At 36.4% G+C, this 25,504-nt stretch overlaps 4 protein-coding genes and 1 long non-coding RNA gene across 9 annotated transcripts; 4 read left to right on the forward strand and 1 right to left on the reverse strand.

Moving 5' to 3' along the window:
• The first annotated feature begins 3,382 nt into the window (after positions 1–3,382).
• LOC110855643 (gastrula zinc finger protein XlCGF26.1) lies at positions 3,383–6,437 on the forward strand. Of its 4 annotated transcripts, XM_022104054.2 has the most exons (7): positions 3,383–3,615; positions 3,708–3,729; positions 3,982–4,070; positions 4,155–4,235; positions 4,316–4,550; positions 5,047–5,463; positions 5,772–6,437. In XM_022104054.2, the coding sequence occupies exons 5-7, from the start codon at positions 4,333–4,335 to the stop codon at positions 5,812–5,814; spliced, it is 678 nt and encodes a 225-aa protein (XP_021959746.1). In that variant the 5' UTR covers positions 3,383–3,615; positions 3,708–3,729; positions 3,982–4,070; positions 4,155–4,235; positions 4,316–4,332; the 3' UTR covers positions 5,815–6,437. The 4 variants fall into 4 exon arrangements, with proteins under 4 accessions (XP_021959746.1, XP_035712263.1, XP_035712265.1 ...); XM_035856370.1 differs by lacking the exon at positions 3,708–3,729; XM_035856372.1 differs by lacking the exons at positions 3,383–3,615; positions 3,708–3,729 and adding an exon at positions 3,746–3,898.
• A 469-nt stretch (positions 6,438–6,906) lies between these two features.
• Positions 6,907–7,719, forward strand: LOC118437470. The gene is made up of 2 exons (XM_035856494.1): positions 6,907–6,990; positions 7,417–7,719. Exons 1-2 carry the CDS (start codon positions 6,952–6,954, stop codon positions 7,717–7,719), a joined length of 342 nt encoding a protein of 113 aa, XP_035712387.1. The 5' UTR covers positions 6,907–6,951.
• Positions 7,720–8,488: 769 nt separating this feature from the next.
• On the forward strand, positions 8,489–9,496 carry LOC118437498. The gene is made up of 3 exons (XR_004836125.1): positions 8,489–8,719; positions 8,818–8,894; positions 9,317–9,496. It is a non-coding gene; the product is annotated as an uncharacterized LOC118437498 (long non-coding RNA).
• A 2,445-nt stretch (positions 9,497–11,941) lies between these two features.
• On the reverse strand, positions 11,942–15,414 carry LOC118437474. Its single transcript, XM_035856499.1, has 4 exons — positions 15,316–15,414; positions 15,095–15,237; positions 14,388–14,789; positions 11,942–13,967 (listed from the first exon to the last, which is right to left on the reverse strand). The coding sequence occupies exons 1-4, from the start codon at positions 15,335–15,337 to the stop codon at positions 12,987–12,989; spliced, it is 1,548 nt and encodes a 515-aa protein (XP_035712392.1). The 5' UTR covers positions 15,338–15,414; the 3' UTR covers positions 11,942–12,986.
• A 1,755-nt stretch (positions 15,415–17,169) lies between these two features.
• Positions 17,170–19,164, forward strand: LOC118437407 (trans-aconitate 2-methyltransferase-like). Of its 2 annotated transcripts, none has more exons than XM_035856380.1 (2): positions 17,170–17,305; positions 17,768–19,164. In XM_035856380.1, the coding sequence occupies exon 2, from the start codon at positions 18,136–18,138 to the stop codon at positions 18,802–18,804; it is 669 nt and encodes a 222-aa protein (XP_035712273.1). In that variant the 5' UTR covers positions 17,170–17,305; positions 17,768–18,135; the 3' UTR covers positions 18,805–19,164. The 2 variants fall into 2 exon arrangements, with proteins under 2 accessions (XP_035712273.1, XP_035712274.1); XM_035856381.1 differs by having other exon boundaries at positions 17,176–17,305.
• The last annotated feature ends 6,340 nt before the right edge of the window (positions 19,165–25,504 follow it).

Below are 25,504 nucleotides of genomic sequence, written 5' to 3' on the forward strand. Positions count from 1 at the left end.
GTCCTAAGACCAAGGTTAAGAGTACCAGTGTCGAAAAAGTTGCAAATCCTGTAATTTGTCGTATAAAACGTAGCGTTGCAGAGGTAGACGGCAGAAAAACTTTTCGCTGGACACCACAGATAAAAATTGAAATGGCACATTAGAGAGTTAGAGATTCCTTGTACTTCGACTGTAGACTGTACTGTTGACTCTAGATGATGACGTCATCAGCTTTTTGTACTAACTCTACAGTCTACAGTAGACAAATTGAAACACGGGCTCAGTTTGTACTACTGTGGAAAAGTCAAGGGTTGGCAAGTAGGATATCTCAATATCTAAATAAGAACGCCTCAATATAATCAGACGCCGTTTTCGCCATTTTGCTTCTAATTTTTGACCCTAGGTCGAGTTCGAAGATGGGCGCCCTGTGGTCAAGGTCACCCTGGCGTGAAGTAAACGCAAAATTCTACCTTAATTTTCATATGCGGTATCATTTTAAAGGAAATTTAACGAAAAATTCATCTTCGTCAATACTTTTGACCTCCGACCAACCCATAACCAAGAGGACGAGGTCAAAGGTCAAAATTTAAGTGTCGACTGTTTTAGACTTGTGTTTGGGCGAGAATTTCAGAAATCGACACAGTTTTAACGTACGAAGACCCCGTGACCACGTAGACCAGGTCAAAGGTCAAAAATGTTTATTTTTATTTGGACCGTTGCAGACGTGTTTAGTTTGAGGCGAGGAGTTCAAAAATCACTATCATTTCGGATTACATCAGCCTGGTGACTGTTGTAAACGAGGTCAAGGGTTAAAAATATCGAATTTTAAGTTTTGAAATTTTAGACACACTTTGTGGAAGGTAGTTCATTTCGTATATCATGAGTTGATTTGTCTCAATTTTTGACGCATCTATTTCGCGGAGTTTTACAGTACAATTTGTTAGAGTACAAAATAATGGAAATTCCCTAGGTCTTTTGAATTTTGTACTAATTTTTGTATTGTACTGTAGTCACAGTACCGTACAAGTAAAAATACAAAAAATCTCTAAGTCTCTATTATGTCATCGACAATTACACCGCGTTTAAGGTAAATGATGGTTTGTTATCAACATGTAATTTTGTATGACCATATCCTTATCGCAAAAAATATTTGAGCAGATGACCAAACGCACGGAATTTCTTCGTCGTCTCCAAGATGCTTTGGCCCTTAACTGCGAAGAAAGTCAATTAAAAAATGATTTCTTAAAACGTACACAGAGATAAAAGAGAAGTTAACAGGTTTTGGGATTGACCCTGAGAAAGACGAAACTCTGGACAAAAGTTCGGTCGTTTTCCTCCAATTACATCAAATCAAATTATTTTCAATTTTCAATGCGAAGCCGAAATAAAAATACTGGAACTCAAAATTCAATTGGAAACTCTTAAATCTAAATCCTAAATATATGACTTATAAAATTGTTTATTGCTGCTGCATAAAATGAATTATTTGAGATAATGCTGTTCGTTTTAATTCTCCTGCAATTTTTTCACAATGCCTGTTGTTGAAACCCAGCCGTGTTAAGATCACATAATGATACAAATTCTCATATTTCTCATTCTCATGGCGTTCAGCTATTTTCGGAATTTTATGAATTATGAAACTGAATTTAAAACCATGAAAATGATAAATAAATAATTGAACTTCCCACAAATAAAGATCACAATTCTCAAGAATTATGATCGATAAAAAAAGTGGTCCGTTCAAGGTTTGAGCAGAAAAATCTAAAGAATAAAAAAGATTTTTTATTTTTCTGCTCATTGCTCATTTCGCTCATTTTTTGAGTCTTGAGAGCTCCTTATGTATAAAATACAAAACGCTCACATTTCCACACTGGAATCGATGGATTAAAGGTCCTCAAACCCGTATAATGATTCTGCTATAGGAAAGGGCGAACTTTTAATTTTGAGGCAATTTATAAATCAGCGATTTTTGGGTAGTGGTAGTGGTCCGACTTTTGAACTAAAAGTTATTTTGAGATAATCAAAAAAATAGTAGATTTGTTGAATTCTGCATGTTAAAAAAATCTGGAAGGAACATGCCTGGAACACCCATTATAACAAAGCCCCACATACGTTCACATTTTCATATTGACCAATTTTTGTCAATATTTTTCATTTTATAACGTTTTTTAATTATAATTAAGTGCAATTGTATTATGCAATGCAATTGCATAATTATGTAATACATTGTGCAACTGATAACGAAACTTGGCGTCCCACAATATGAGAAACCCGGAAACTTTCCCGACTCATAAGTTTTCATAATATGCATGACTATCTGACGATAAGTGAAAATTCAATTTAATTTTATGCTGGCGACTTTTGCCAGTCACCGCCTCAAAATTCGTTAATGTTCAACGGAAATTTTTTAACTGAATTATGCTTTGTATCTCATTTTTTGCAAAGTATATTGGGATTGTATATTCAATATACATGTATAGTATATTGAAGCTAAAATCCTGTATATTATATACGTATATTTGTATATTGTATATTTTAATTTTGTAGTATATTGTATATAGTATAGTATATTGAGACGAAAATTTGAGTATATTGACAAAGTATATTCAATATACATTTTGATGTATATTGCCCACCTCTGCTCGCTGGTTTCGAGGGCTGCTGCAGACGAAAAACGCTTCACCGTCATAAACCACCCCCCGTACAGTCCAGCCTTGACCCTTAGTGATTATTATCCGTTTCAAACGTTGAATAAAAGCATGAAGGGGAAACGATTTTGGGATGATAATGGAATCAAGTCGTAAATTTTTGCATATTTTCGAGGTAAATTTGGATGATTTATTGCGGGTGTTCCTTTTAACCGATTGAGCTGAAAAAATCACGACTTCCTAAATGTATTTCAAGTTTGTTATTTCATCAAAATTTTGGTCAGAAACAGTGCGGAACATACCTTTTGAAAATCAATAATAAAACACCCACGTATGTATGTACTATGCATGACTGGAAATAATTTCTAAACTAATTTTGAATTAATATGCTAACCAAATTCCTACAATTTACAGGCCAAAGATAAGCACTCATCCTTATCATTATTTAATGATACTCAGCAAATGAACTAGCGATTTGCATGCATTTATTTTGCATACCCAACCCATTCCAATAATAGCTGGATGATTTTTCATTTATATGCATAAAGATTTTAATAAACTGGCTTATCTTACCGACCTATTGTTAAAATTGTCAGTACAATAGAAAATTTAAATTATAGCATCACTTTATGTCGCAATTAAAATTATTTGTCATGTTTCACAGCTAAAATTTACAATCATGCATGTTTACAAAGCGTGTAAAATGTGTCACTTATACGCCCAGTATCACCGTTGCCCCTGGAAACCACCACCGTTTCCTCTACCGGCAAATATTTCCTACTTCAGCTGCTTAAATACAAAGAAAAAATCAAAACAAAAGTAAACCAGATTTTGGAAAAAGTTTAAAACTGTAACGACTTTAAGATAAGGGATCATACTTATACACTAAGTCGTTCAGTTGTACAAGATTATGTATCTCATTTAACATTTTAAACGTAAATTAACTAAATAAAGAGACCGATCGTGTTCAAAAACTCGAAAAGTTGAGGTAAATAAATACGTTTATTTTGAAATCGAGTCCTAAATGAAAGAAAGCTTAAAAATGTAAATACAAATAAATTTTTTAATTATTTTGCCCAGTCGCCGTTACGGGGGAGAATTAGTAAGTTCAGAAATTAATATTTTAAAAATTTGTTGCTGGAATTGGTAACCGATTAGTGGCGACGACGGAAACAGCGCTGAACTTTGTCGTGTGTATGGTTTAAATGAAGATATTAATGAAAATTAAGATGAAATTGGAACTAGTTTTTAAATTTTAGAAAAACGAAGTGGTGGGTTTGGGAAAAAGTAGAGTTTTTTAGACTTATTTATGATTTTGTTAGTTAATTTGAAATTATTAATTTGTAATCTGTAGGTCAACCAGTTTTTTAGAAAATTTTGAACCAGTCGATAAATCTGGAGTAGAAGAAGCCCAGAATATTTTAGTGTGCGTCGATTCCCAAGGTAAATTTTCAAAAAAGCAGAGTTTTTTTAGAATTATGCATGATTTGGTGAGCTAGTTTGCAATTATTACTTTGTAATTTGCAGATCGACCAGTTTTATAAGAAAATTTTAAGCTAGTTGATAAATCTGGAGGTCGACATATTTTAGGAGGCGAGGTTTTTAAAGGTAAATTAATTAAAAAGAGGAAAAATTGTTATTTTGTCAATCTTCGTGGTATTTTTTTATAAATTGATTGAAACCTTTAGAAAAAAAAGATTCCGAGATGAGTTTCGAGTACAAAGCAGAACCGGGTTATCGACCGCTTGGTGTTGACACCAATTCCGCACCACAAATAAGGATGGGAGGCCCTCCAATGTTTCCTGGCCGGCCGGAAACATTCCCCCCGTTGATGTATGATCGCCTTCCCCACAATCCAATTCTTGCTGGTGGTGGTGGTCCTCCCCAAATTCCAAATTCGTCGGCAACGCCAAAATATGAATTGTAAGTGAAGGTGGATTGAATTCGTGATTAATTAAAAGTTAATTTTCAAAAATTCAATGTTCACATCAACGTTCACGTCACGTCACGTCAACGTCAACGAAAGTAATGTAAAATCATTTCCACATTTGTAATCATTTCTCGGGTGTGGGATTTTAGTTTAAAATTCTGGACCACAAATTAATATAGTTAGTCGTCCCAAAATTTTTTAAAACTACACACTCCAGATTTTGACAGTTTTCGAAGGAGGAGATCTCAAGTTAAAAAAAGAGCTTCAGAAAAATTGGAACTTATCGAAATCGGTTTACCTTAATTTACAAAACTCACCACCATTCCAGCAATCAACTTACTACAAATTTGCCGTCCAGAATTTTAAAGTAAATTCCCAGAGCCAAGAAATGATTTCAGATGTACTGATTGTGATGATTAGTCATCGAGTCGTACATACGTTAAAAATGTCGCCTAATTATTAATGAACTTACCCTAACTAACCTTCCAGACCATCGCCATCCACCCAGCACTCGGACGACACTTCATCTTCCTCCTCCCGGGAAGAAATATGTCCCCACTGTTCAAACACATACACCACGAGGCACCTCCTGAACCTGCACGTGGCCCAAGTTCACGGCAAGGGAGGCAAGGGACGCACCAAGATAAAATGCACCCACTGTCCCAAATCATTCCACGACCAGCGAACTTTGCGAAATCACGTCAACCTTATCCACAAAATGGGCGGATTTGCCTGTACTGCCTGCGGCAAGAAGTTGTCCAACAATAATAATCGGGTAATTCATGAAATTAATGTATGCAAAGTGGTCTGGGAGAAGGACAAGATTGACGAGGCGGGCGTCAGGGTGTACCACTGCACATTTGACGGATGCGGAAAAGTTTGCGCGAGACTGAAGGATATAGAACGGTATTGTTTTTTTTAGAATTTTTGTACTCTAATAAAATTTTGTAAAAATTTATTCGGGGTTAAGTATGTAAAATAGGGTAAAATTTATTCAACTGTTGGACAAATTTTGTATAACGTTGGACAAATTGCGCACAACGTTGGACAAATTGCGGACAACGTTGGACAAATTTTGCACAAATGTTACCCAATTTGTTGCGTCATCCCCTATTTTACTCAAACTTGACTAAATTTAATTTTGCACATTTTTACTTTGAGTGTGCAAATTTTTTGTAAGACAGTGTCTAAATTTGGTCTTTATTTTTTTGCAGACATATGGACATCCACGTGCGGAACGGCAAGATAAGGACATAATGAAGGAAGAGATGTTATGAATGAATATCTTTTATGAAGTTGGAGGGGGGATTATCTGTATTCAGCCATTCAGGATTGTAGTATGAAAAAAGTGTTAAATTTATCTTTATCTTTACAAATGGACAGTAATTTATGACGTAATGAAAGTTCATCAGTTATTGTTTCTAACGTAAGACATCTCTCTCAATGTATGGCTTTGCAAAGCCGGACCGAAATCAGGATTTACTAGTACATATACAAAAATTTCTCATTTTTATATTAATTAGTTCCGATTAAATATTTGTAATAAATATTGTACACAAAATTTTGACCATATTTAGCATCAAATTCAAATTTACTCTAGATTTACCTATGGGACACTCATCAGAACACTTTTAAATGCAGAAATGATTATTAACTAATTTAATGTATTAAATTGTATTCACATATTTGTAATACCCTCGCATTTCTTGAAATTGAACTGAAAGATACATGAACGATACGTCTCATGATGTCTCATACGTCTAATTGACGTCTGTATGTATGTATGCTTATCATTACTCAGATTTTACATTTGTCTTGGCATAAAATATCTTGATGCAATTGTAAAAAAAGACTATTAAAAAGTCCCCTTGATTTACATATCATTATGATTGTATGAACTTGGTTACACAATTAAAATATTTAACAGCAATTAAACTAGTCTGGGTTTCTAATTCCCTTGTTTCCAGTTTGTGTACCGTGCATTAATGAAGTTGATGGAAATTGGTACGTATATTTTAGACCCACCAACTAAGGATAAGTCCGCGGGATAAGAGCTAAGTCCGCACCGCAAAAATAAGCCCCTTATTGTACCTCAACCAGATAGACTTTCGTTACCTACACAATTAGTGCACGGTCCATTGGGAATTAATACCAAACACTCAATTTCTACATAAATATATGAATCATGGATACGAAAGTGCTACACAATGCAGCAGTAAATTGGTGAACAACTTCCTAAAGAAATTAAGTGGAGAGCAAATGCATATAAAATTATGTAAATATGTACGTAATACAAAAGTATATATATATATGTCTCCTCCACTTTCAAGCAGATCAGTCCAGATTTGCTTCAGCAATCAAAGAATTAATATCATTCTTGACATCTTTAAAAAAATGAAGACTTTCAGTCCCATCTTTTTGATCCTCGTCTTGGTAAGTATTAATGTAGGACTAATCAAACTTATCGAAATCAAAATTATCAAAATTAGTTAATTTTTAACCTTTTTTTGTCTCTGAGAATTTACTTTAAAATTCTGAACGGCAAATTTCTACTCTCTAAGCGGATTAATAGAACTTCGGTGCGGTTTTCTTTAAGCCAGTTTCGATTAGCTCCAATTTTTCTGAAGGTTTATTAAACTTCAAAATAGATATTAATCTTCAAAATCTGGGGTGCACGTATTTTTGTAATTGGCAATAACGTCCTCTTAAAATTTGTTGTTCAGAAATTTAAAATAAATTCGCAGACCGGAGAAAATATTATAAACGTTGTGATTTTTACAATTTTGGAGATAAGTCATCATTAATCTTGTCATTCCATCTGTGCTCAACTTATTTTTTTTGTAAATTAACAATATTCAGGAGATGGTTCGTGCTCAAGGGCTTGACGATACCAACGTCCCCATGGACCCTGCAGCTTTGCTCGCAAACCAACTAGAAACCTGGGACAAGTTGAGATGCAGGTCGGGATTCCAGTCAGTCCCGCCCGAGCTAGTGGACGCCACCTATCATTGCAGCAGTCAGAGGGGGCATGAGAAATTATCCACAAAAAACTTTACCGCAGACATTGTCGACTTTGCAGGACCAACGTCATATCTTGTAAGAATACTATCAGTAATGGATTATGGAACACTTTTTCAAGCTACATACACCGGGATTGTGTAACGAGTTATATCAAAAAATCAAGCCAAAAATTAGGAACCACGGGGCGCATTCCGTTGGATTGTCCAAAAATTTTGGGGGCAAAGTACTTAGCCACGATCGCCTTAGTTTTCGCCTCGTGGAGGGAAAGGGAACGAAAATTTACTAAAAAATTGAACTTTTCCGCAAATATTTTTTATGAAAGGTGCCATTCAACGGAATGCGCCACGTGGTTCCTAATTTTCAGCTTAAATTTTTGATATAACTCGCTAGACAAAACCAGCGTAGCTTGAAAAAAGATTCCATTGTAAGTTTAACATATGCAAGATCTGTAAGAGAAGAGACATTTATCTCGTAATTTTGTGTGCAAATTCTCACTAATTGTAAGATTTTCATTTCTTGGTACCTTATTAGCTCACCCTGCGTAGCATGAGAGCTATTGAATTCCTCTTGTCCGTCTGTCTGTCCGTCTGTCTGTTAACGACCTTTTTGCATCAATTGATGCTAATTAAAGTGTCCCTGGTCCATTTTTTCATAAATTAATAGCACCGTTGGTATCTGACAATCGGAAACCCCAAATGAAGCGAAAGAATTGAGGGCTTTGATGCATAACGCACCAATAATGCATACTACTCGGCGGATTTTATTAGACAATTTTGACATAAATTTTTCAAAATTATCCTTGAGCGTTGGTAGGTAATTCTGCACCAGTGATGCACAATTTTTGGACTTTCCTCGATGCATAATAATTATTGATCTACTTTGTTGGATTTTTCTGCGCCATTGGGGCAAGTTATAACCACATCATTATTACAGGGTGAGCTACTTCTAACGTTGCTACAGTTTATTTATTATTAGTGCCTTCGAAGTTGCATTTTTTATCAATGCGGCTTCATAAACGCGGATCGGGACGGGATCAACGAGACCGCCCTGTGGACCGTCTTACTCTCGGGTTTCACTGGGTCGGGAGGAAGCAGAGCGTCCTTTGTGCTAACGAAATCCATCGCGGAATGTGCGCTAAAAAGTGAGGTCTTAAATATGATAAGAAACTATAGAATGTTTCCCATCGTCAATTGTCGAGACGCTCAGAGTGAACTGACTGCTGTATTAATTTTTATACAGATCCAACCACATTTCCAAAGGAATTTTTTAACTGTGAAGGGACTGGCGCCTTCTTTAACTGCTATCGACAAGCGTTGGTATGTCCCTTGATTTTATGCCTTGCTGAATTTACCTTTTAACTTTTTCTTAACCTCCTTCGTACTTACTACTGATTTTTAAATAAAATTTCTTTTGGGGCCATGTCGATTTCGTAATTAAGTAGAATTCATATCAACCAATCAAAATTTTCATGATTTCCTCTAAAAGACGAATATTTATTTAGACACGTTTCCAAGTTTTGAGTTTTTGGAGGAAAAATATGAAAAAATCAACTTTTTAACATTGGTCAGTATAGTGAAAATTCCAAAATTTGCGAATAAAAATATCCTAAATTGATCCCCGAGTTTTCTATTAAATATTGAAGAAATGTTCTTATTTTTGGGAAACTGATTTAATTTAAGCTTACTTCGTCCTTGAGAGGTTAAGGCATGTATCAACTCACAAATTTTTATTTTTACAGAAAAATTGTGAAGACAATGATAAATATGATGAAGAATATACTTCTCATCTCGGAAACAAGACAAAGCAATCAAAACATTAATTGCCCGAGAAAAAATCGTTAAATTAACTGTTCCTTTACGCAACTATGTATCTATGTATATTGATTACAGTGAATAAATACATACATACGAACTCTGAACTCAAAGTGCAGATCGTCTAATCTTTTCTTATACTTTCTCCAATTCAACCTCAGAATATTTCATTACAAGCCATTATCACTAACAATGGAACTTTTTATACCAGGATTATTTGGCAAGTTATATTTAAAAAATTAAGCCACAATCCTGGAGTAGCTTGAAAAAAGGTTCCATTGTAAGTTGGCTCAGGCATTGGTCTGCTAGCATGTCGGCGACACGTAGAACGGCATATGTATACATACATCGGTTTCGGTTCTATAGGCCCTGACTTATGCTGAAAATATTACATGTCGCTGTGACAGCTGTATCTAAATATGTGTCTAAAAACATCCTCATGACCATGCAACCCAACCAACTTTAAATCATTATACATATGCAAATTTAGTTCACCTTCCGGTCAGTGAAGGTGGCCTGGGGGTCAGGCATGCTGTAGACGTGGCGATTCCGTGCTTCTTAACGTCCGCTTACAGCGCCCTGCCCCTCGTTGAGCGCCTACTTCCGCCATACCTACATGGCACCAACACCGCACAGCAGGAAGGAGAACAGAGGTGGAACCCCATGGGACCGGCGGAACTCCCCCCGCTCGATGTCAGGGGCATTCAGGCCACATGGGAGAAGCCTCAACAGGAGACCGCCATCAATCAATCACTCAAAAATGGTGCACCAACACCGGAGGATAAAGCCCGCCTCCTTGCTATTGGACAACCGCATGTGGGGGCGTGGCTAAATGCCATCCCTTCGCCACAACTTGGGACGCTACTCCCAAATGAGACTTTCCGTGTCGCTTGTGCCCTTCGTCTTGGTTGTGACGTCTGCCATCCTCACAAATGTCCATGTGGAGCGGAGGTCACATCAAAGGGCTATCATGGCTTAAAGTGCAAGAGGAGTGCAGGTCGTTGTTCGCGACACACCGCTGCCAATGACGTGATTTGGAGAGCGCTCCGATCTGCCGGAGCCCCAGCCATCAAAGAGCCACCAGGTTGCTCTCGACAAGACGGGAAGCGCCCTGACGGCCTAACACTAATCCCTTGGGCGAGAGGGAGACCCATGGTATGGGATTTCACATGTTCGGACACCTTCGCACCATCCTACCTCCCTCAAACCTGCATTCATCCTGGTGCGGCAGCCGAGAAGGCGGAGGACGCCAAAAATAAGAAATATGAATTTCTGCAGGACAGATTCCTTTTTGTACCTGTAGCCATTGAAACGATTGGAGTGTGGGGCAAGGAGGGTCTGTCCCTTATTAAGGAAATCGGATCAAGGATCACGATCGTCACAGAGGAGAAGAGGGCAACAGCGTTTCTTTCACAGAGGATGAGTATTGCAGTGCAGCGTGAAAATGTTGCTGCAATTTTGGGATCTCTTCCAGCCGGACGAGAGCTGGATGAGATATTTTTACTATAAGACGACGGAGTAGGTTAAGGTTTTTTTTTTAATTTCAGATAGGGACGATTTTGTAAGACGCTGGTCGTTTAGCTTTTTTTTAAAATATAAGATGTAACAATAAGTACTATACTCTGCGATACAATTCATACTCTTAATGAATAATAAAACGTTGTTCTTTTTGTTCACCATTTAGCTTAATAAACGATTGTGTACAATTTCCTGCAATTATGTATCTGTATTCAGTTATGCACTTTGCTTAGACATTTATGTATGTATGTCCGTTTTACATAACTTCCATTGAGTCAGCACTTGAAAATTCGTATAGTACAAATATTATTTCAAGGAATTCGTATGAATAGATAATCCAGATGTTGGTACATAAATGCTTCCTGCCATAATAGGTACATATTTATATCTGGTATGCATACATACATACATGCATAAATTAAACAAGTTTATAAACTGAGGATAGTAGCACCATTCTTAACTGGTCTCTTAATAAGAACATCCATTTAAAGGTTAAATTTCTGAAATTAATATTTTTTGGAAAATGGAAAAGATTGGAAATTTCATTCTGCGGGTATGTCTAACCGTAACGTTCCTTGTGCTTGCTGCAGGTATGTAAATATACATTGCAAAAAATCTGTATATGGGTGTTAAACGCGTGGAGTAGTTATTATCAGTTAAAATAATCTAATTGTATTATAGACGCGTGGTCCTGCCGAGAGCTTGGAGCTCCACGTGGTGCACTTTGCATGTATCGTTATTGCCCAACCGGTTGGCGAAGACTTTTGTGGGATACAGGGTGCCGGGACGGTCAACGGTGCTGCATAGAAAATAGTTCAGTGAATAAATACGAGGAAAATCTACAATGCTTAAACACGTTTAAATATTTCTTAGATTTTGAATATCCTGAACTAATTATGTATTATGGACTTTTTTATTAATTGGACTATAAATTGTATTCGCAGAGTATGCATTATGCATATATTCCATTTTGTTTAAAAAAGCTAAACGACCAGTTTTGCACAAAATGGCCCCTATCCTTTAGGGACAACTTACTTCCTTCCTTTATTTGATAGATTTGTATGCAAATACATAAATTAAAGCCTAGTCAAGAGTAGGTCCATACATAGATATAGGTAATCTTAAAATGTAAATACAAATGTGCAAGCCGATTGCAATTTGTAAATGAAGAGTCATAATCCAGGTACATCGATGGTTCTGTGACGATATATGTATTTATTTTTGAACCACGATCATAATAATTATTGATGTATGTAAAAGCGTGACATATTTATGTTCAAACAATTTTTTACCCAGGATGTTTTTAACTTTTCGAAATTACACCTTATGTTTGCATAATTTTGTGATGATACATGCATAAATAGCAGTAATAGCACCGTCTGATGAATGTCGTCTACTGTTTTTTTGGCTTCTGAAGTTCTGATACATATTTTTACCGCGAATCCTACAATAAGTAAATTTTGAAGTAACAAATTTTTTATCAGGTACATAATGTAATGAGTATTTGTACGGCCACAACAACGCTTAAAGACAGTCAAATTCTTACTTAAATTCAGAAAAAAACAGCAAACTATCTATCTCATTTCGCGTCTCCACAAATTCCTTGGTAAATAATCCACTAAGCGACATGCAGGGTGCCAGGGTGGTTTAAATGTCTCGGTACAACCGAAAATTTTTCAATGGGAAAAGCCTCTAAATCTCCATTAGTAACAAGCTTTGGGATTGAGATTTTTATTAATTATTTAAAACTGATGGAACACTGATGACAAAATTCTTAAGATGTTGAACCCCACAGGCAAAATTTAAACCGGTAACTAATGGAAATTTTCGAATATTTCCCATTAAAAATTCTTCATTGTAGCGGAATATTTAAACCACCTTGTATAAATATATATAACATGTACATTTAGCGATTCACAGGTAAACATTCATACATATTTGGCACGAGGGTGCAAACTTTCAGAGTTTTAAATAAACTGTACATCAATTTGAAAATTAACAAAGTTTTCAGGTCGGAACATGTAAATTAATTTTATTCAGGTCACGAAACATGCACATATCCTACATAGACAAGCGTCATTACTCCAAAGGCTCGGCAAATCTTGACGTTCCAAACGCAAATCCAATTGTGCGTACTTTTTTCTCCTCTTGGAAAAACATCTTGGTCATATTCTCCGCCAGCTTATCCACCGTGTTTTCTTCCCCAAGCGATACTTTCACGTTAAGTTCCACAATTCCATTTAACGGAATATTGAACGATGCATCGTAATCCGCAATATTTTTTTCCTCCTTAACTTCCACAATTTTCACGTCTGCCCCCAAATCTCGTTCAATCCTGTCGAACACATCTTTTACGAGATCCTTCATATTCACCTTGACGCCAAGGGCCGCATTCGCCGAGACGATGGCGCTTGTACCGGCATAAATCCAAAATTTGGTGGCATGCAAAATTTCCAGGGAACGCTCATTCTTGAAATTTCGCACTTCCAATTTTGGATGATTGTTTAATGAGGGGACCGTTAAGGTTAACCAAATCTTAGGGTTTTTGATACCATCTTCCGGAAACGCGTGGGAATACAGGTCTCTCGGGAGGGGGGAAAATGGGAAAGAAAATCGGTACGAATTAATGGGATCCGTTTGAGCGACAAACATAAACCGGCCGATTGATTCGGCCGTGAATTTCTTTAAGGTGTAGACTTCATTTTCATAGGAGACTAAAATCCGCGTTAAATTGTAGTGTGGGTTAGAAGGTGGGAAAATTTTACTGGTTTCGAAAGGGAAGTTTTTTCGGTAGGGGGTGTGATTTATGCCAATGACGCATTCTGACCTGTCCTCACCAACGGTGGTCCAGCGGTTGGGTTCCTTTTTCTCGAAAGAGAGCCGCATTTCGTCTATGTTTTCGAGACCTTGGAGAAATCGGAAGATGGCGTTGACAATGTTGTCTGATTCGGCTTCTATCCCGGCAGCGACGGCGATTAGGTCGAGGAGAATGGTGAGCCCAGGAATTTCGTGGGGGCCGAGGTACATGTTTCGATACCAGAGAGTGCAGAGGCGGAGGGACTGTAATATAAGTTTGATTATAATTTGAAAATTATGAGGTAATTGAATTTGTGACATGGCCTTGGTAAAATTGTAAATTCTTTAAACTCACAATCTCTTGCAAAATTTTCTAAAAATGATATTTATAGGAACATGCGCTTACAAATTTTTGAAAACTGATTTTACAAGGCTCTACGCCCAAGGGTTGTAGAAATCCTAAGTCCTTATTTGACGATACATACATATTTATGTATTATGAACCTAGAAATGGTTTGATTTTTTATGATTTTTTGGGGGTTTTCATATTTTTTGATACTTTTATGACTCTTTGTTAAGCTCGCCCTTAGGTAGCTATCTGATCATTACAGCTATATTTTGGACAATTATGTATGTACACAGAGAAAAAAAGATTTTAGAATCTAGAATCTAGACTATCCTCACCTTTCTTACGAATGGTGTCTGTTGTGCTAAAAATTTCGCGTGGGGCTCATAAAGAGCGTTGATGATATACACGGAATTTTCCGAGTTGTCGTTTCTCTTGACAAATTCCTTACTGCTTTCTCCCACGTGGAGTAGGTTGGGAATAAGTTGTATTTCAGCTTTGCACGTGTCATCCCAGACACGAATGGAATTTCGGGTTTTGACTAATTGGGAAAATTCCCCAAATTCTTTTCGATGCTCGTTAAATATTTTTTCCCACTCGGATAAAACTTCTTGATATGATGGTATTTCTTCCAGGGTGACAACAAAATAAATTGAAGGGGTCAATATTTCAGTGAAGGGGATACATGCTACACTCAGGGGGGCGAATGCGCTATATTTCTTTAATTTTGGAAGCAGCACCTGCAAGAAAATATCAATACTCTATTAGCAATCTGGTATAGTCAGGCATGGATTGATTCCTTGGTATTAAAGTTTTTACTGCTTGGTCTTAAATTTGTACTTGTCGGAGGTCTGTAAAAATTTGCCACCGGCCTCGTAAAAACTTTAATTTGAGCTGTTACTGCACCGTATTACGGAACAATACCACTTTGCTTGAGCAAAATATGAATACCGCTTGGTGTTATTTTTATTCTGGATTTCTAAGAGTGCCGTAATTAATAAATTTAGACAATGTATTAATCATATTTATGTAAATACATATATACCTCGGTCCCGTATTTGCCAAGATTCTTGACAAACTCAGGGTCAGATTCCAAGAACAAGGAGATATTGTTCAAAACTGTGACGAAATTCAGATCCTTATAGTTCCCTTCTTCATATTTTTTAGGGGACCAGATCTCATGTGATGCTACACCAATATGATTAATTAAAGGACTTATAATTCACCGAGTATTTGGAAGTATAATTTATATATAATCAAACCTACCAACAAATTTTGCTATATCCATCTTTTTTCTTTGGGAAGTAAAAATACAAAATTGTTGCTCAAAAAATTTCAGCGGAGAAAGTTTGAAGGCCAATGCCATTAAACATACATGGGAACTGGGTAAAGTTTCAGGTTGAAGACGAAAGTCGACTTGCGGGTCGATATTTCACCCGGCTTCCGACACCAATGCATTCGGAATGCACAGTTATTTAGATGTACATACTTTCTCCCTGTTGCTCTGAATCTGTGAGGAATTTAACGTACCGGCAAGGATGCGAAAAAAAGCTCAAGAATCAATATATTTACATACACTTAATAATATTTGTGTTGTTTAAATCGGCATCAGAGGACATATTGGTTGAGAGATTTATATTATCTTGCAAGCTTTCGAATATTATGTACATACAGTAATTCTTCATCAGGCAAAGTATAGTCGACAAACTAAAAATCATGTCAAGACTAAATTCAACTAGTTGAATTAGTAAAAATATATAAAGTTGTTTGTTCATACATGCATGGTTACATTGATGGTTTATAAAATTCTTCATAATATTAAAAATATTTGTACATGTGTAAATACATACAAAAATTAAATACTTCATTTGAGGTTAAAAATTGAAATAAGTTGTGTACTGTAATATTTAATTTGATAGGCGTACTCACTATGCGAAGCTACAGAAATGCATGAAAAATATATCAAAAGCGGTGTTTTTATCTATTTGATGTATTTAGATTTGCGATGCCAATGTCATTTGTCAATTATCTCACGACCACTTTATCGCAAATTTACGAAGCTCATGTTCATATAAATATGTATGTGCACATACATAAGTATGTAAATATGATTTGTGTGTACATACATAAATACTGATTTACACTTTTCATACTTCACATACTTGAATAAGGATGAGTAAATCCATGCTGGAGGACAAATTGTATCTATATCGTGTGTACACATCAGTACGTGAATGTATGCAGGCTCCTTGTCGTTTAATTAATGCAATTGTTGTCTTACTCAAGCTTATTATTGGTAATTGGAGATTCTATATGCGATTATATAATTTACTTGACAAATACAAATCTACACACTCCTAGAAATCCAGTATTAAAATTATACCAAGCGATATTCATGTGTGTCAATATTACCCTACCAAAGTCGTATTGATACGTAATACGGGGCAGTCACAGCTCGGTATTAAAGTTTTACCATATCCGTAGCAAATTTTTACGGACCTAGATATATAATTTTAATAAATACCACTCGGTATGTATGTAGCAGCTTTAATACGGAGAAACCAATACCTTCCTGACTTTACCAGATATGTATCTAACAGTGCTTATACCTTACTTTATACTAAACGCGTCGCGCATAGGTTTAAATAAAAATATTCTTAGCTTGAAAAGGTTAGGTTTCTTGCCTAAATCACTCAAACTATGTTTCCACATGTGCCAAAAAGCTGAGCAACATACTAAACAAATAATTCCAGTTGTTACATAACTTATTACTTTGCTTACCAGAATCTACCTGAACCTACCTCAAGTTTGTTTTAATGTGCCAGTTAATTTGGGTACTTTTTCCGCTGTTTATGGAGCCCTGGTCTTTCATACAAAGTATGCCGTGCAATATGCATTTTCGTAACCTTCGCGTAAGTATTGCATCGAGATGAAATAATTTGTTTATTTCTAACCAATTTTTAAAAACTGGGTAATAACATTTTTTCCTGCTTTTGATAACACTCCTCACGTAATGACGGGGTGCTGAAATCAAGAAGCCTCCCAGACTTGCATAAATTAGCAAAGTAAAATTAGTATATAAACGAGATATCTTTAGTTACTGACTATTACAGTGCAGAAAATTAATTTACCGAGCTGATATTATTTTGCAAGGCAAGATGGACGTTACACCAGACGTGTACAGCAAGGGGAACTCGTTTCAGTTTGAAGAAGGCAAACACTTAATTGGACAAATTTTATCCGATTTTCCAACAAGGTAAGGAGATTTTATTCAGCCTTCCGTCCGTCTTGCGTTCGGAATTTTATGAACATTATGTGTCTATTTAATTTGTTAAAAAGTTCGTACACAAAATGTCCCGTACGTGAAAACTGAGTTCTTTAATACATATTTTCCCACGAAAGAAAGCATGACAAATTGTAAAATTATTGTGATTTCTTCATTGAGAAAATACTGGAATTTTAAGATTATTATTATTCACTCAATAATTAATAGTTTCAGTTCCTTGGATATTTTCTGAGAGGTTATTAAGTTTTTGAAAATAATTAAAATTATCTGCCTGGAAACCTCTCAGATTTTTTCCAGACTATTAACATTGGCTGAACAGTAGTTGAAAAGTTTAGCTGTAAATTTACGAGAATTTTAATCTTGATGACTTATAAATATACATTTTTAGAGAATTTTGATTTCCAATAAAACAGACTGCAAATTTACGTACAGGAAATTTCCCATAATTCTGGACATTGGTTCTGGATCGGGAAATCTGACATGTCACATGGCCCAACTAATTCCACACGAGACCATCATCGGCATCGATATCGACCCGGCTATGATCGCATTTTCCATAAACAACAAACCCACCCTGGAAACAATTAGCTACGTGTGTCAAGACCTTTCCCAGCCGTGGGACCAACTTTCCCCGGAATTGGCCCGACTCGCCGGACACGTGGACTTAATCATGTCGAATATGACGCTCAACTGGGTCATCGATATTGGAACAATGTTCAAGGTTCTCGTTTAGTTAACGATTCTTCGTTATGAAACCAAACCAAATGCAAATTGTGATCGACTATGCAACATCATAATTCATGGATGTGAATATTATTCTGCCAAAACTGCAATGGAGGAGACGACAGATTTTCTTTCCAATTGTTTGGAAGTGGATGTCACTTAAAAATGCCCGTCCGTTGTCCAACGGTAAATCAGTGCTGGTGAAATTGGCATCAACCAAACAGAAAAGTATGGTGTTTAGAAACTGCCACAAGTTAAAAGCCATCCCTGCCAAAATCTCAATTGTGGAGGACCTAAGTAAAGACGAACGTGAAAAGAAGAGACGACAAATACCAGAATTCCTTGAGCAAAAGAAAATTGGAAACAAAGTCTACTTCCGAGGCGCCGACCTGTTCGTGAATGGGACTCAAATCACCGAAGAAATTAGAATTTCACCCTATCATTGCCATTCAGTCACAGCCCAAACTAAACCTACGGAGAAGACAGAGAAATTGGACCACGCCAAGTGTGGACAGCCCCCTGTAGAAAAAGACGTTCAACCCGAAAAAGACGATCAACGCGATACACATTACTTGGAAGGACCACATCTCAAAGACGTTAAACGAAGCCCAAAATTATCTCAATCAATTTCGGATGACGGCGTAGCCTACATACTTTCAATTATGGATGCCAACATGAAATCACTGACGAGGGAAATGGATGCTTGCCTAGTGAAAATGGATAATTTCAGAATTGGAGTTTTATGATTTTCTTATGAGGACTTGAAAAATGGAGATTTGCTATGTGTAGTATTTAATGGTTTTATTTTTGCAGTTATTGTCATACGAATTAGCATAATCGGTTGATAATGTGAATAAGATTGCAATTTAATTTTTAATTATGAATTTAATTTTGAGGATCTGCAGTTAACTGACTTGAAAATAGTGTCGTTCATGGAGCAGTGAATACTGACTGTTTACTTTTTACGTTTATAAATTATGCTGTAGTATTTAATGGTTTGATTTTAGTAATCCACCACTTTGAGTTATTTGATTTGTTCAATTGAATTCGTTCATATTGACCTAATTAGTTGAGACGAAATTCTGAATAATTAAGCTCTTATTATACAGGGTGTTAATAAAGTCCGATCCCATTTTTCCTGTAAAAAAGTGAAGGCTAGTATAAAAAAAAACTACCCGTGATACTTACAAAAAATGTTCGACATATTTACCTTAGTATTTGGTCTTGTTACCATTTACTTTAACCATGCCCTCAACTCTTTGTTTAAGGCTCTGTGCTAATTTTTCCAATGTGCCTCTGGAAATCGAATTCCATACATCTTGAACTTTTTTTTACTAGCTCTTCCCTCGTCCGGGGTTGTGGCTCTTTGTATACATTTTCCTTAAGTATGGACCACTGGTTCTTCAGGGGATTCAAATCTGGGCCGTTAGCGGCCCACACCCCCTTGCTCCAGACCGTTGAAACTTGCGTCTTGATGAGACTCAAACTCGCTTTTGCTGTATGGGCTATAGCACCATCCTGCATGAAAACTATTTTTCTTTCATTCGGAAATATTTCCTTGTTCCCCATGCTATCGAAATAGATAGGTAATATTTTTTCCATATAATGCTTTGCATTGACTGATTTGCCTTTTGGTATGATATGTAGAGGGGTCACGCAACGTGCACAAAATCCACCCGCTACCATAACTTTAAGCCCGAATTTTGGGATCGCTCTTGATGGTACATCCGATTTGTTTTCTGTCCTGTAACGAACATTTTGTTGGTTCAATTTTGGATATAGTTCAATAATAGATTCGTCAGTTGAAAGGATGTGACTGCGCAATTCTTCACCAAGTCTTTTTTCACTCAAATGGGCACTTTTCTGAAGGAGTTCTTCAAATTTCAGACGGTCATCGATATATTTTTGTGACATGAGAGGTTTTTTTGGTTAGTTTGTAAGCTGTGTGACCCCACTTCGTAGTTTTCACAAATTTTTGCACGGTCACACAGTTAATTTGCTTCTTCTTCTCTTTATAGCGTTTTGAGTCATTTAACTCCCTTGCTCAATTACGTAATGAACTACCGGTTTTCTTGCAAAGTCTGTTTTTAATCATTCTTTTTGTGGTAGGTGACACCTTTCTGGGTCGCCCTGGTCGCTTTTTGTCGTGGACAAAATTTTTATTCTTCCATTTCCAAACCGTTCTGCGGCTGCAGCCCAATTTTTGCACAATTTCTGTAGGTTTAAGCCCCTGCTGATGCAATGTTTGTATCTCAACTCTAAGATGCTCATGACTTACACGTTTAGTTGTTCCTCCCATGGTAAAAATTTGAAATAAATAACTTCACTGGTTCAAAAGTTCCAGCTGAATTTGTAACAACCACGCTCCAAAAAATGCATGGGATCGGACTTTATTAACACCCTTTATGTTTATAAATTTGATGCTTAATTATGTCTGATGGTTATCTATTTGATTTTAGTGCTTTAATCCTGCAAACAATGACTTTAATTTTTAATTGAGTTTTTCGTATCCTATCACTGTGGTTTAACCAAGTTGTCTTATTCTTGTTATAATGCAAATGTTTAAGAATCTGTATTTTAACATACACAAACCTTATTTAGTAGAATGTTATTAAGCGAGAACCCCGAGGATAATTTTGCAAGGAAATAATTGTCATTGTAGTATTATTGATTTGTTATTTAATTCGTTACGATTTAATTTAACCTGTAATTCTATGGGCCATGAGCCTTGTAAGAATTGTCATGAATAATTATTATTATTATTATTATAACAATGTTCAAAAATTTCGAAACCCTGTTAAAACCGGGGGGCGCATTTGATTTCTGCATTAACGGCAGAAAACCACTTTCTATTTCACAGGAAAGACAATACTTATCGGAAAAAATATTGCTGATCAAATTACTGAATTCGTGTCTGTTTTGAATCGTGACGAATTGCAGGTTCTCGATCAGCCGGAAATAGCTCACAATCGCTGGCAGTTCAGTAATGAAGAGGTTAAAGCACTGATCCCCATTAAGTACAAAATGTACTACAACAGGATTAATCAAGCGGAATTTTCAAAATTGGATCAAGTCGGGCAGGACAAAGTTCGAGAAAAAATTCGGAACGGAATACATGCTCCGTATTTGATTGATGTAGAAAACGAGGGAGAAAACTATACCGTCGGTTCGGGAAAACGGGCCTGGTACTCTTATCACGCATTCACAATTAAAGGAGGAAAGAAGATGGTGGGAAATTAGGGTAAAAATTAAGGAATTGTGTGGTACTTCTACATAGATAAGGTCTCGTTAGTTTGTTATTTTGTGACACCTTCATCATTTTAAGTATTAAACTTCGAGAAAATTTTAACTTTAATTATAGTGAAATTTTTTAGCGAGATTGGAAAAATACGTTTTTGAAATAGAAAATATCTGTCATGTGTATTTGATACACTAATTGAATGTAATTGAAGTTGCTTCAAATTAGATACTTTAGTGACAACAAATATCTAGTCCAATTAGTATTTAAGATTATTACGATTTAAGAAATTAAGCAGTAAAAAGAAACTGCAAAAATACTTGTAAATATTCTAAGCAGATATATGGTTTGTAAGCACTAAATAAGAAATAGTTTATGCAATTCAATAACAACATCTTTGTTCGCTGATTTTTTAAGAATTGATGAAATGTAACCGTTATGTCATGCAATGATATAGATAAAGCTATATATATAAGCTGTATAGTTAAATTTTAGTGAATAAACCGTTACAACGCATGTAACCAAGGGGTGAAAGGAGTGTCATACGTCAATGTGAATATCAAATTGTTCGAAAATTTGTTAAGATTGACACTTCTGACGTGTTTTCGACTTTTGTGTCTTATTTGTGTCAAATTTAACAGTTGATAACCCTTATGTGACCTTTATATGACCTCTGAGGTCAAAATGGAGATCACCATTGAATTCGGGGTTAAATTTCAGTTGAAATTGAAATAGATATGTCCTATGACCTTTACATGACCTCTGAGGTCAAAATGGAGGTCACCATTGAATTTGACATTGAAAAATAGTTAAAAATGACGTGTCACATGTCACAACTGAAAAGAGACACTTTTTCGTCACTTTTCGTCACCGTGACGATGTCATCGTCACAGGTGACGTCCAAACACAAAATGACATGAATTTTCGAATTCCTCATTGAAAAATAGTTAAAAATGATGTGTCACATGTCAAAACTGACAAGTGACACTTTTTCGTCCCTTTTCGTCACTGTGACGACGTCATCGTCACAGGTGACGATGTCACAGTGTCCAACTTCGAACTCGTCCTGTCCATTGACGTTAGGAGTTTACGTTCAAAATTTCAAGTGTCTATGTCTTTTCGTTCAAAAGTTATCGGAGCTACGGACAGACGGACGGACGGACGGACGGACGGACAGACAGACAGACGGACATAACGATCTTATAAAGGGCTTTCACCCCTTAATAAATATGAGGAAAATCTATGTACAATGCTTAAACACGATTAAATATTTCTTGGATTTTGAATACCTTGAACAAATAATGCATTATGGACTTTTCTTTTTTATTCATTGGAGAATAAATTGTATATATTCGCAGAGTATGCATTATACATGTATTCCATTTTGTTTAAAAAAGCTAAATGACCATCGCTGCACAAAATTGTCCCCACCCTTTAAGGACAACTTAGTTCCTTCCTTTACATATTTGGTACACTTGTATGCAACACATAAAAGCCAATAGTTGGATAAATTTTATTTATATAGTATTATTATTTTCTGTAAAAGTAACTTGCTTCAGCAGACTCATGAATTGAGCATTTTGTGACAAAGTACCTAAAATTAAATAATAAATTTACGAATGAGTGAGGATGTAGATGAGATTCGGCTTGAAAATGGGAATGCTTGTGACCAACAACGTAGCGTACTTATGTAGACTAAATCCTATAGCAGGTGGATCACTTGGTGGTTAGTACAGCTACCTAGTCAAAAACAAGTTTAGAAATCTGAAATTATTGTTGAATAAGAATAAGGTAAATGTATACTGTCCCTAAAATTTCACAAGTTTTTCTCGAAAGAAAAATTTCCGATCCCATTTCAAAGCGAGTAAGTCGAGAAACGAACTTTTTGTAAGTACCAAAATCTGAGCGGGAAATACTCCAAGAAGGCCCGACTACATTTCAACGGAGAAAGGTGTGGCCGTGTAAAAATTAAGACATACATACAAAGGTATGGAGAATCCGAAAATGTAAACTACAAATGACCACCATTTGAAAAAACCATCATATCGACCCCTCAAAAGTTAAAAAAGATTAAATTTTCTTTTGAAAATTATCCATCCACGTCGGTGCCTGATGCGGCCATGAAGTCAAAGATGAATACAAACCACTTCTATCATATTAAGGCCTATAAAATAGGGGTCAGAGGGTATGCAAAGAAATCTCCAGCAAAACATACGGGAACTGAAGAAAAAGTGGTAACCGCACGACCTCCGAAGCTTTACAAAAAAAATCACCAAAAAAGTTGGTCATTCACGACCAGGCCTTAAATACGTGGCTGAAACTCCGGGGAGGCAATTTTTCATGGGAAATATATCTTACAACTGAAAACCGAAGAGAAATTAAAATGTTGTCGAAATTTCATAAAAAATCTCAGGTTTGGCTGGCGTTGGGTCTATTTGGGCATGTTTCAGACCCCTCAGTTTAGTTTGGCTGTGAGGATGCAGAGGTTTATTTTCAGAAATCTGTGATAAACGGTCTGATTCCTTTCATCAAAGAGTATCAGAAAATATACAATGTAATTTATTGGACCGACCACGGACCAATCCACAATCCAACAACTATCAAGTAAGAAATCGAAATTTGGGAGGGGATGGAGGTGGAATTATAAATGCCGAGTGATTTGGCGTTCTTTCTCCCCACTGGCTACCTACTTCAATACCAGAGAAAGGGTGAAGTCCTTGACTTCCAACCGACGGTATAAAATGAATGGACGGCGAGACTCGGCGTCACTATTCTCTCAACGTCAAAAGTTGTTGTTTGTTTAATGGCGACCAGGTCCAAAAAGAGCTTGTCTAACATATACCTTCCCGACCTCTTAATTAAAAAAACATTCAAATAGGCGAACAAGCCTTGACTTATTTACAAAAGTCTTAAAAATAAATCAGTTTACTAGTGCTGGTACGAGTTGACTCTTTTCCTGGAATTTCCATATTTAGTCGTGGGCATCTTCTAGTCCCCTCACATAAAATTCCTTGTACTTTTGAAATTACTACGACAAAAGTTTAATAGCCTCTGTTGGACCGAACCTCCCGAAGTTCTTCAGACAATAGAATACGAAGGGGAGGATGGATATGAATCAGATGCAACTACATATATTCCCTCAATACAAAGTAGCCCAAACACCCAGTGAAAGTGGGTATGAAAGTGAGAACGATGAACAACAACCCCAACAACAGTCCCACTGAGGAGGGGAGCTTCACCACCTGCACCCCTCAGATCCTGATGTGCTTTGAATATGTGGAAGTGTCCCACGAGTGTATTAAAACCACCCTGAAGTGGTTTGACTCCATGGCCATAGTTACACCCACTCAAAGGCGCAAAAAACACGAAAAAACCTGTTTTCACTCGTTCAAACCCTCGCCAAAAATTCAATTTTGCTCGGATTTTAATAAAATTTACATTTTTATGATCCCAGATACTTGTGTGATTATATCCAATAGATATTTCAAGCTTTTTGAAATTTTGAATTTTTTCGAATAATTCATCAGCCCTAAAATTCCCTAAAATTTCGAAAATGTCAAGAAAGTTGAGACTGCTACTGGATATGATCAAACAAGTATCTGGGATTACAAAAACGTAAATTTTATCAAAATCCGAGCAAAATTGGATTTTTGGTGGATTTTTGAAGTTGGTAACTTTAGTAGTTTTCATCCCTTTGAGTGGGTGTTGCGGGCGCAAAAGTGGCCATGGGGTCAAACCATTAGGGTTATAGTACACTCATCGGACACTACCACATATCCAAAGCACATTAAGATCATGAGAGAAGCAGGTGGTGAACCTCTCCTCCTGAATACGGCCTGGGTAAAGCTAGAATTATATTTAGTAATGCAAGGTTTGGACCTTAGCGTTATAAGTCCTTCTGTCGAGAACTGAATAGATTCATTACCCCTTGTCGCCCTGTCCCCTGAACGTCCTTTGGATGACACAGTTACTCCCTCATCGCCCTGTTCAAGTGCATTTTGCGAAATACTTCGCAAATACACGCTTGGAGGATATCACGCTGCATTCTCCAGTCGACCCAGAAGTAGGTAATACTTTGTATATTGTGGTGTATTAATTGGTTTATGCAATTTCTATCTCTCAAATATAAAATATATTCCATTTTTGATTGCAGTTGAGGACCAGGTTGTAAGTTTGGAAAGAGCTTTGGACATAAGTCAAATGCACCG

The sequence above is a fragment of the Folsomia candida genome, unplaced genomic scaffold (assembly GCF_002217175.1).
Source record: "Folsomia candida strain VU population unplaced genomic scaffold, ASM221717v1 Fcan01_Sc013, whole genome shotgun sequence".
Lineage (NCBI taxonomy): Eukaryota > Metazoa > Arthropoda > Collembola > Entomobryomorpha > Isotomidae > Folsomia > Folsomia candida.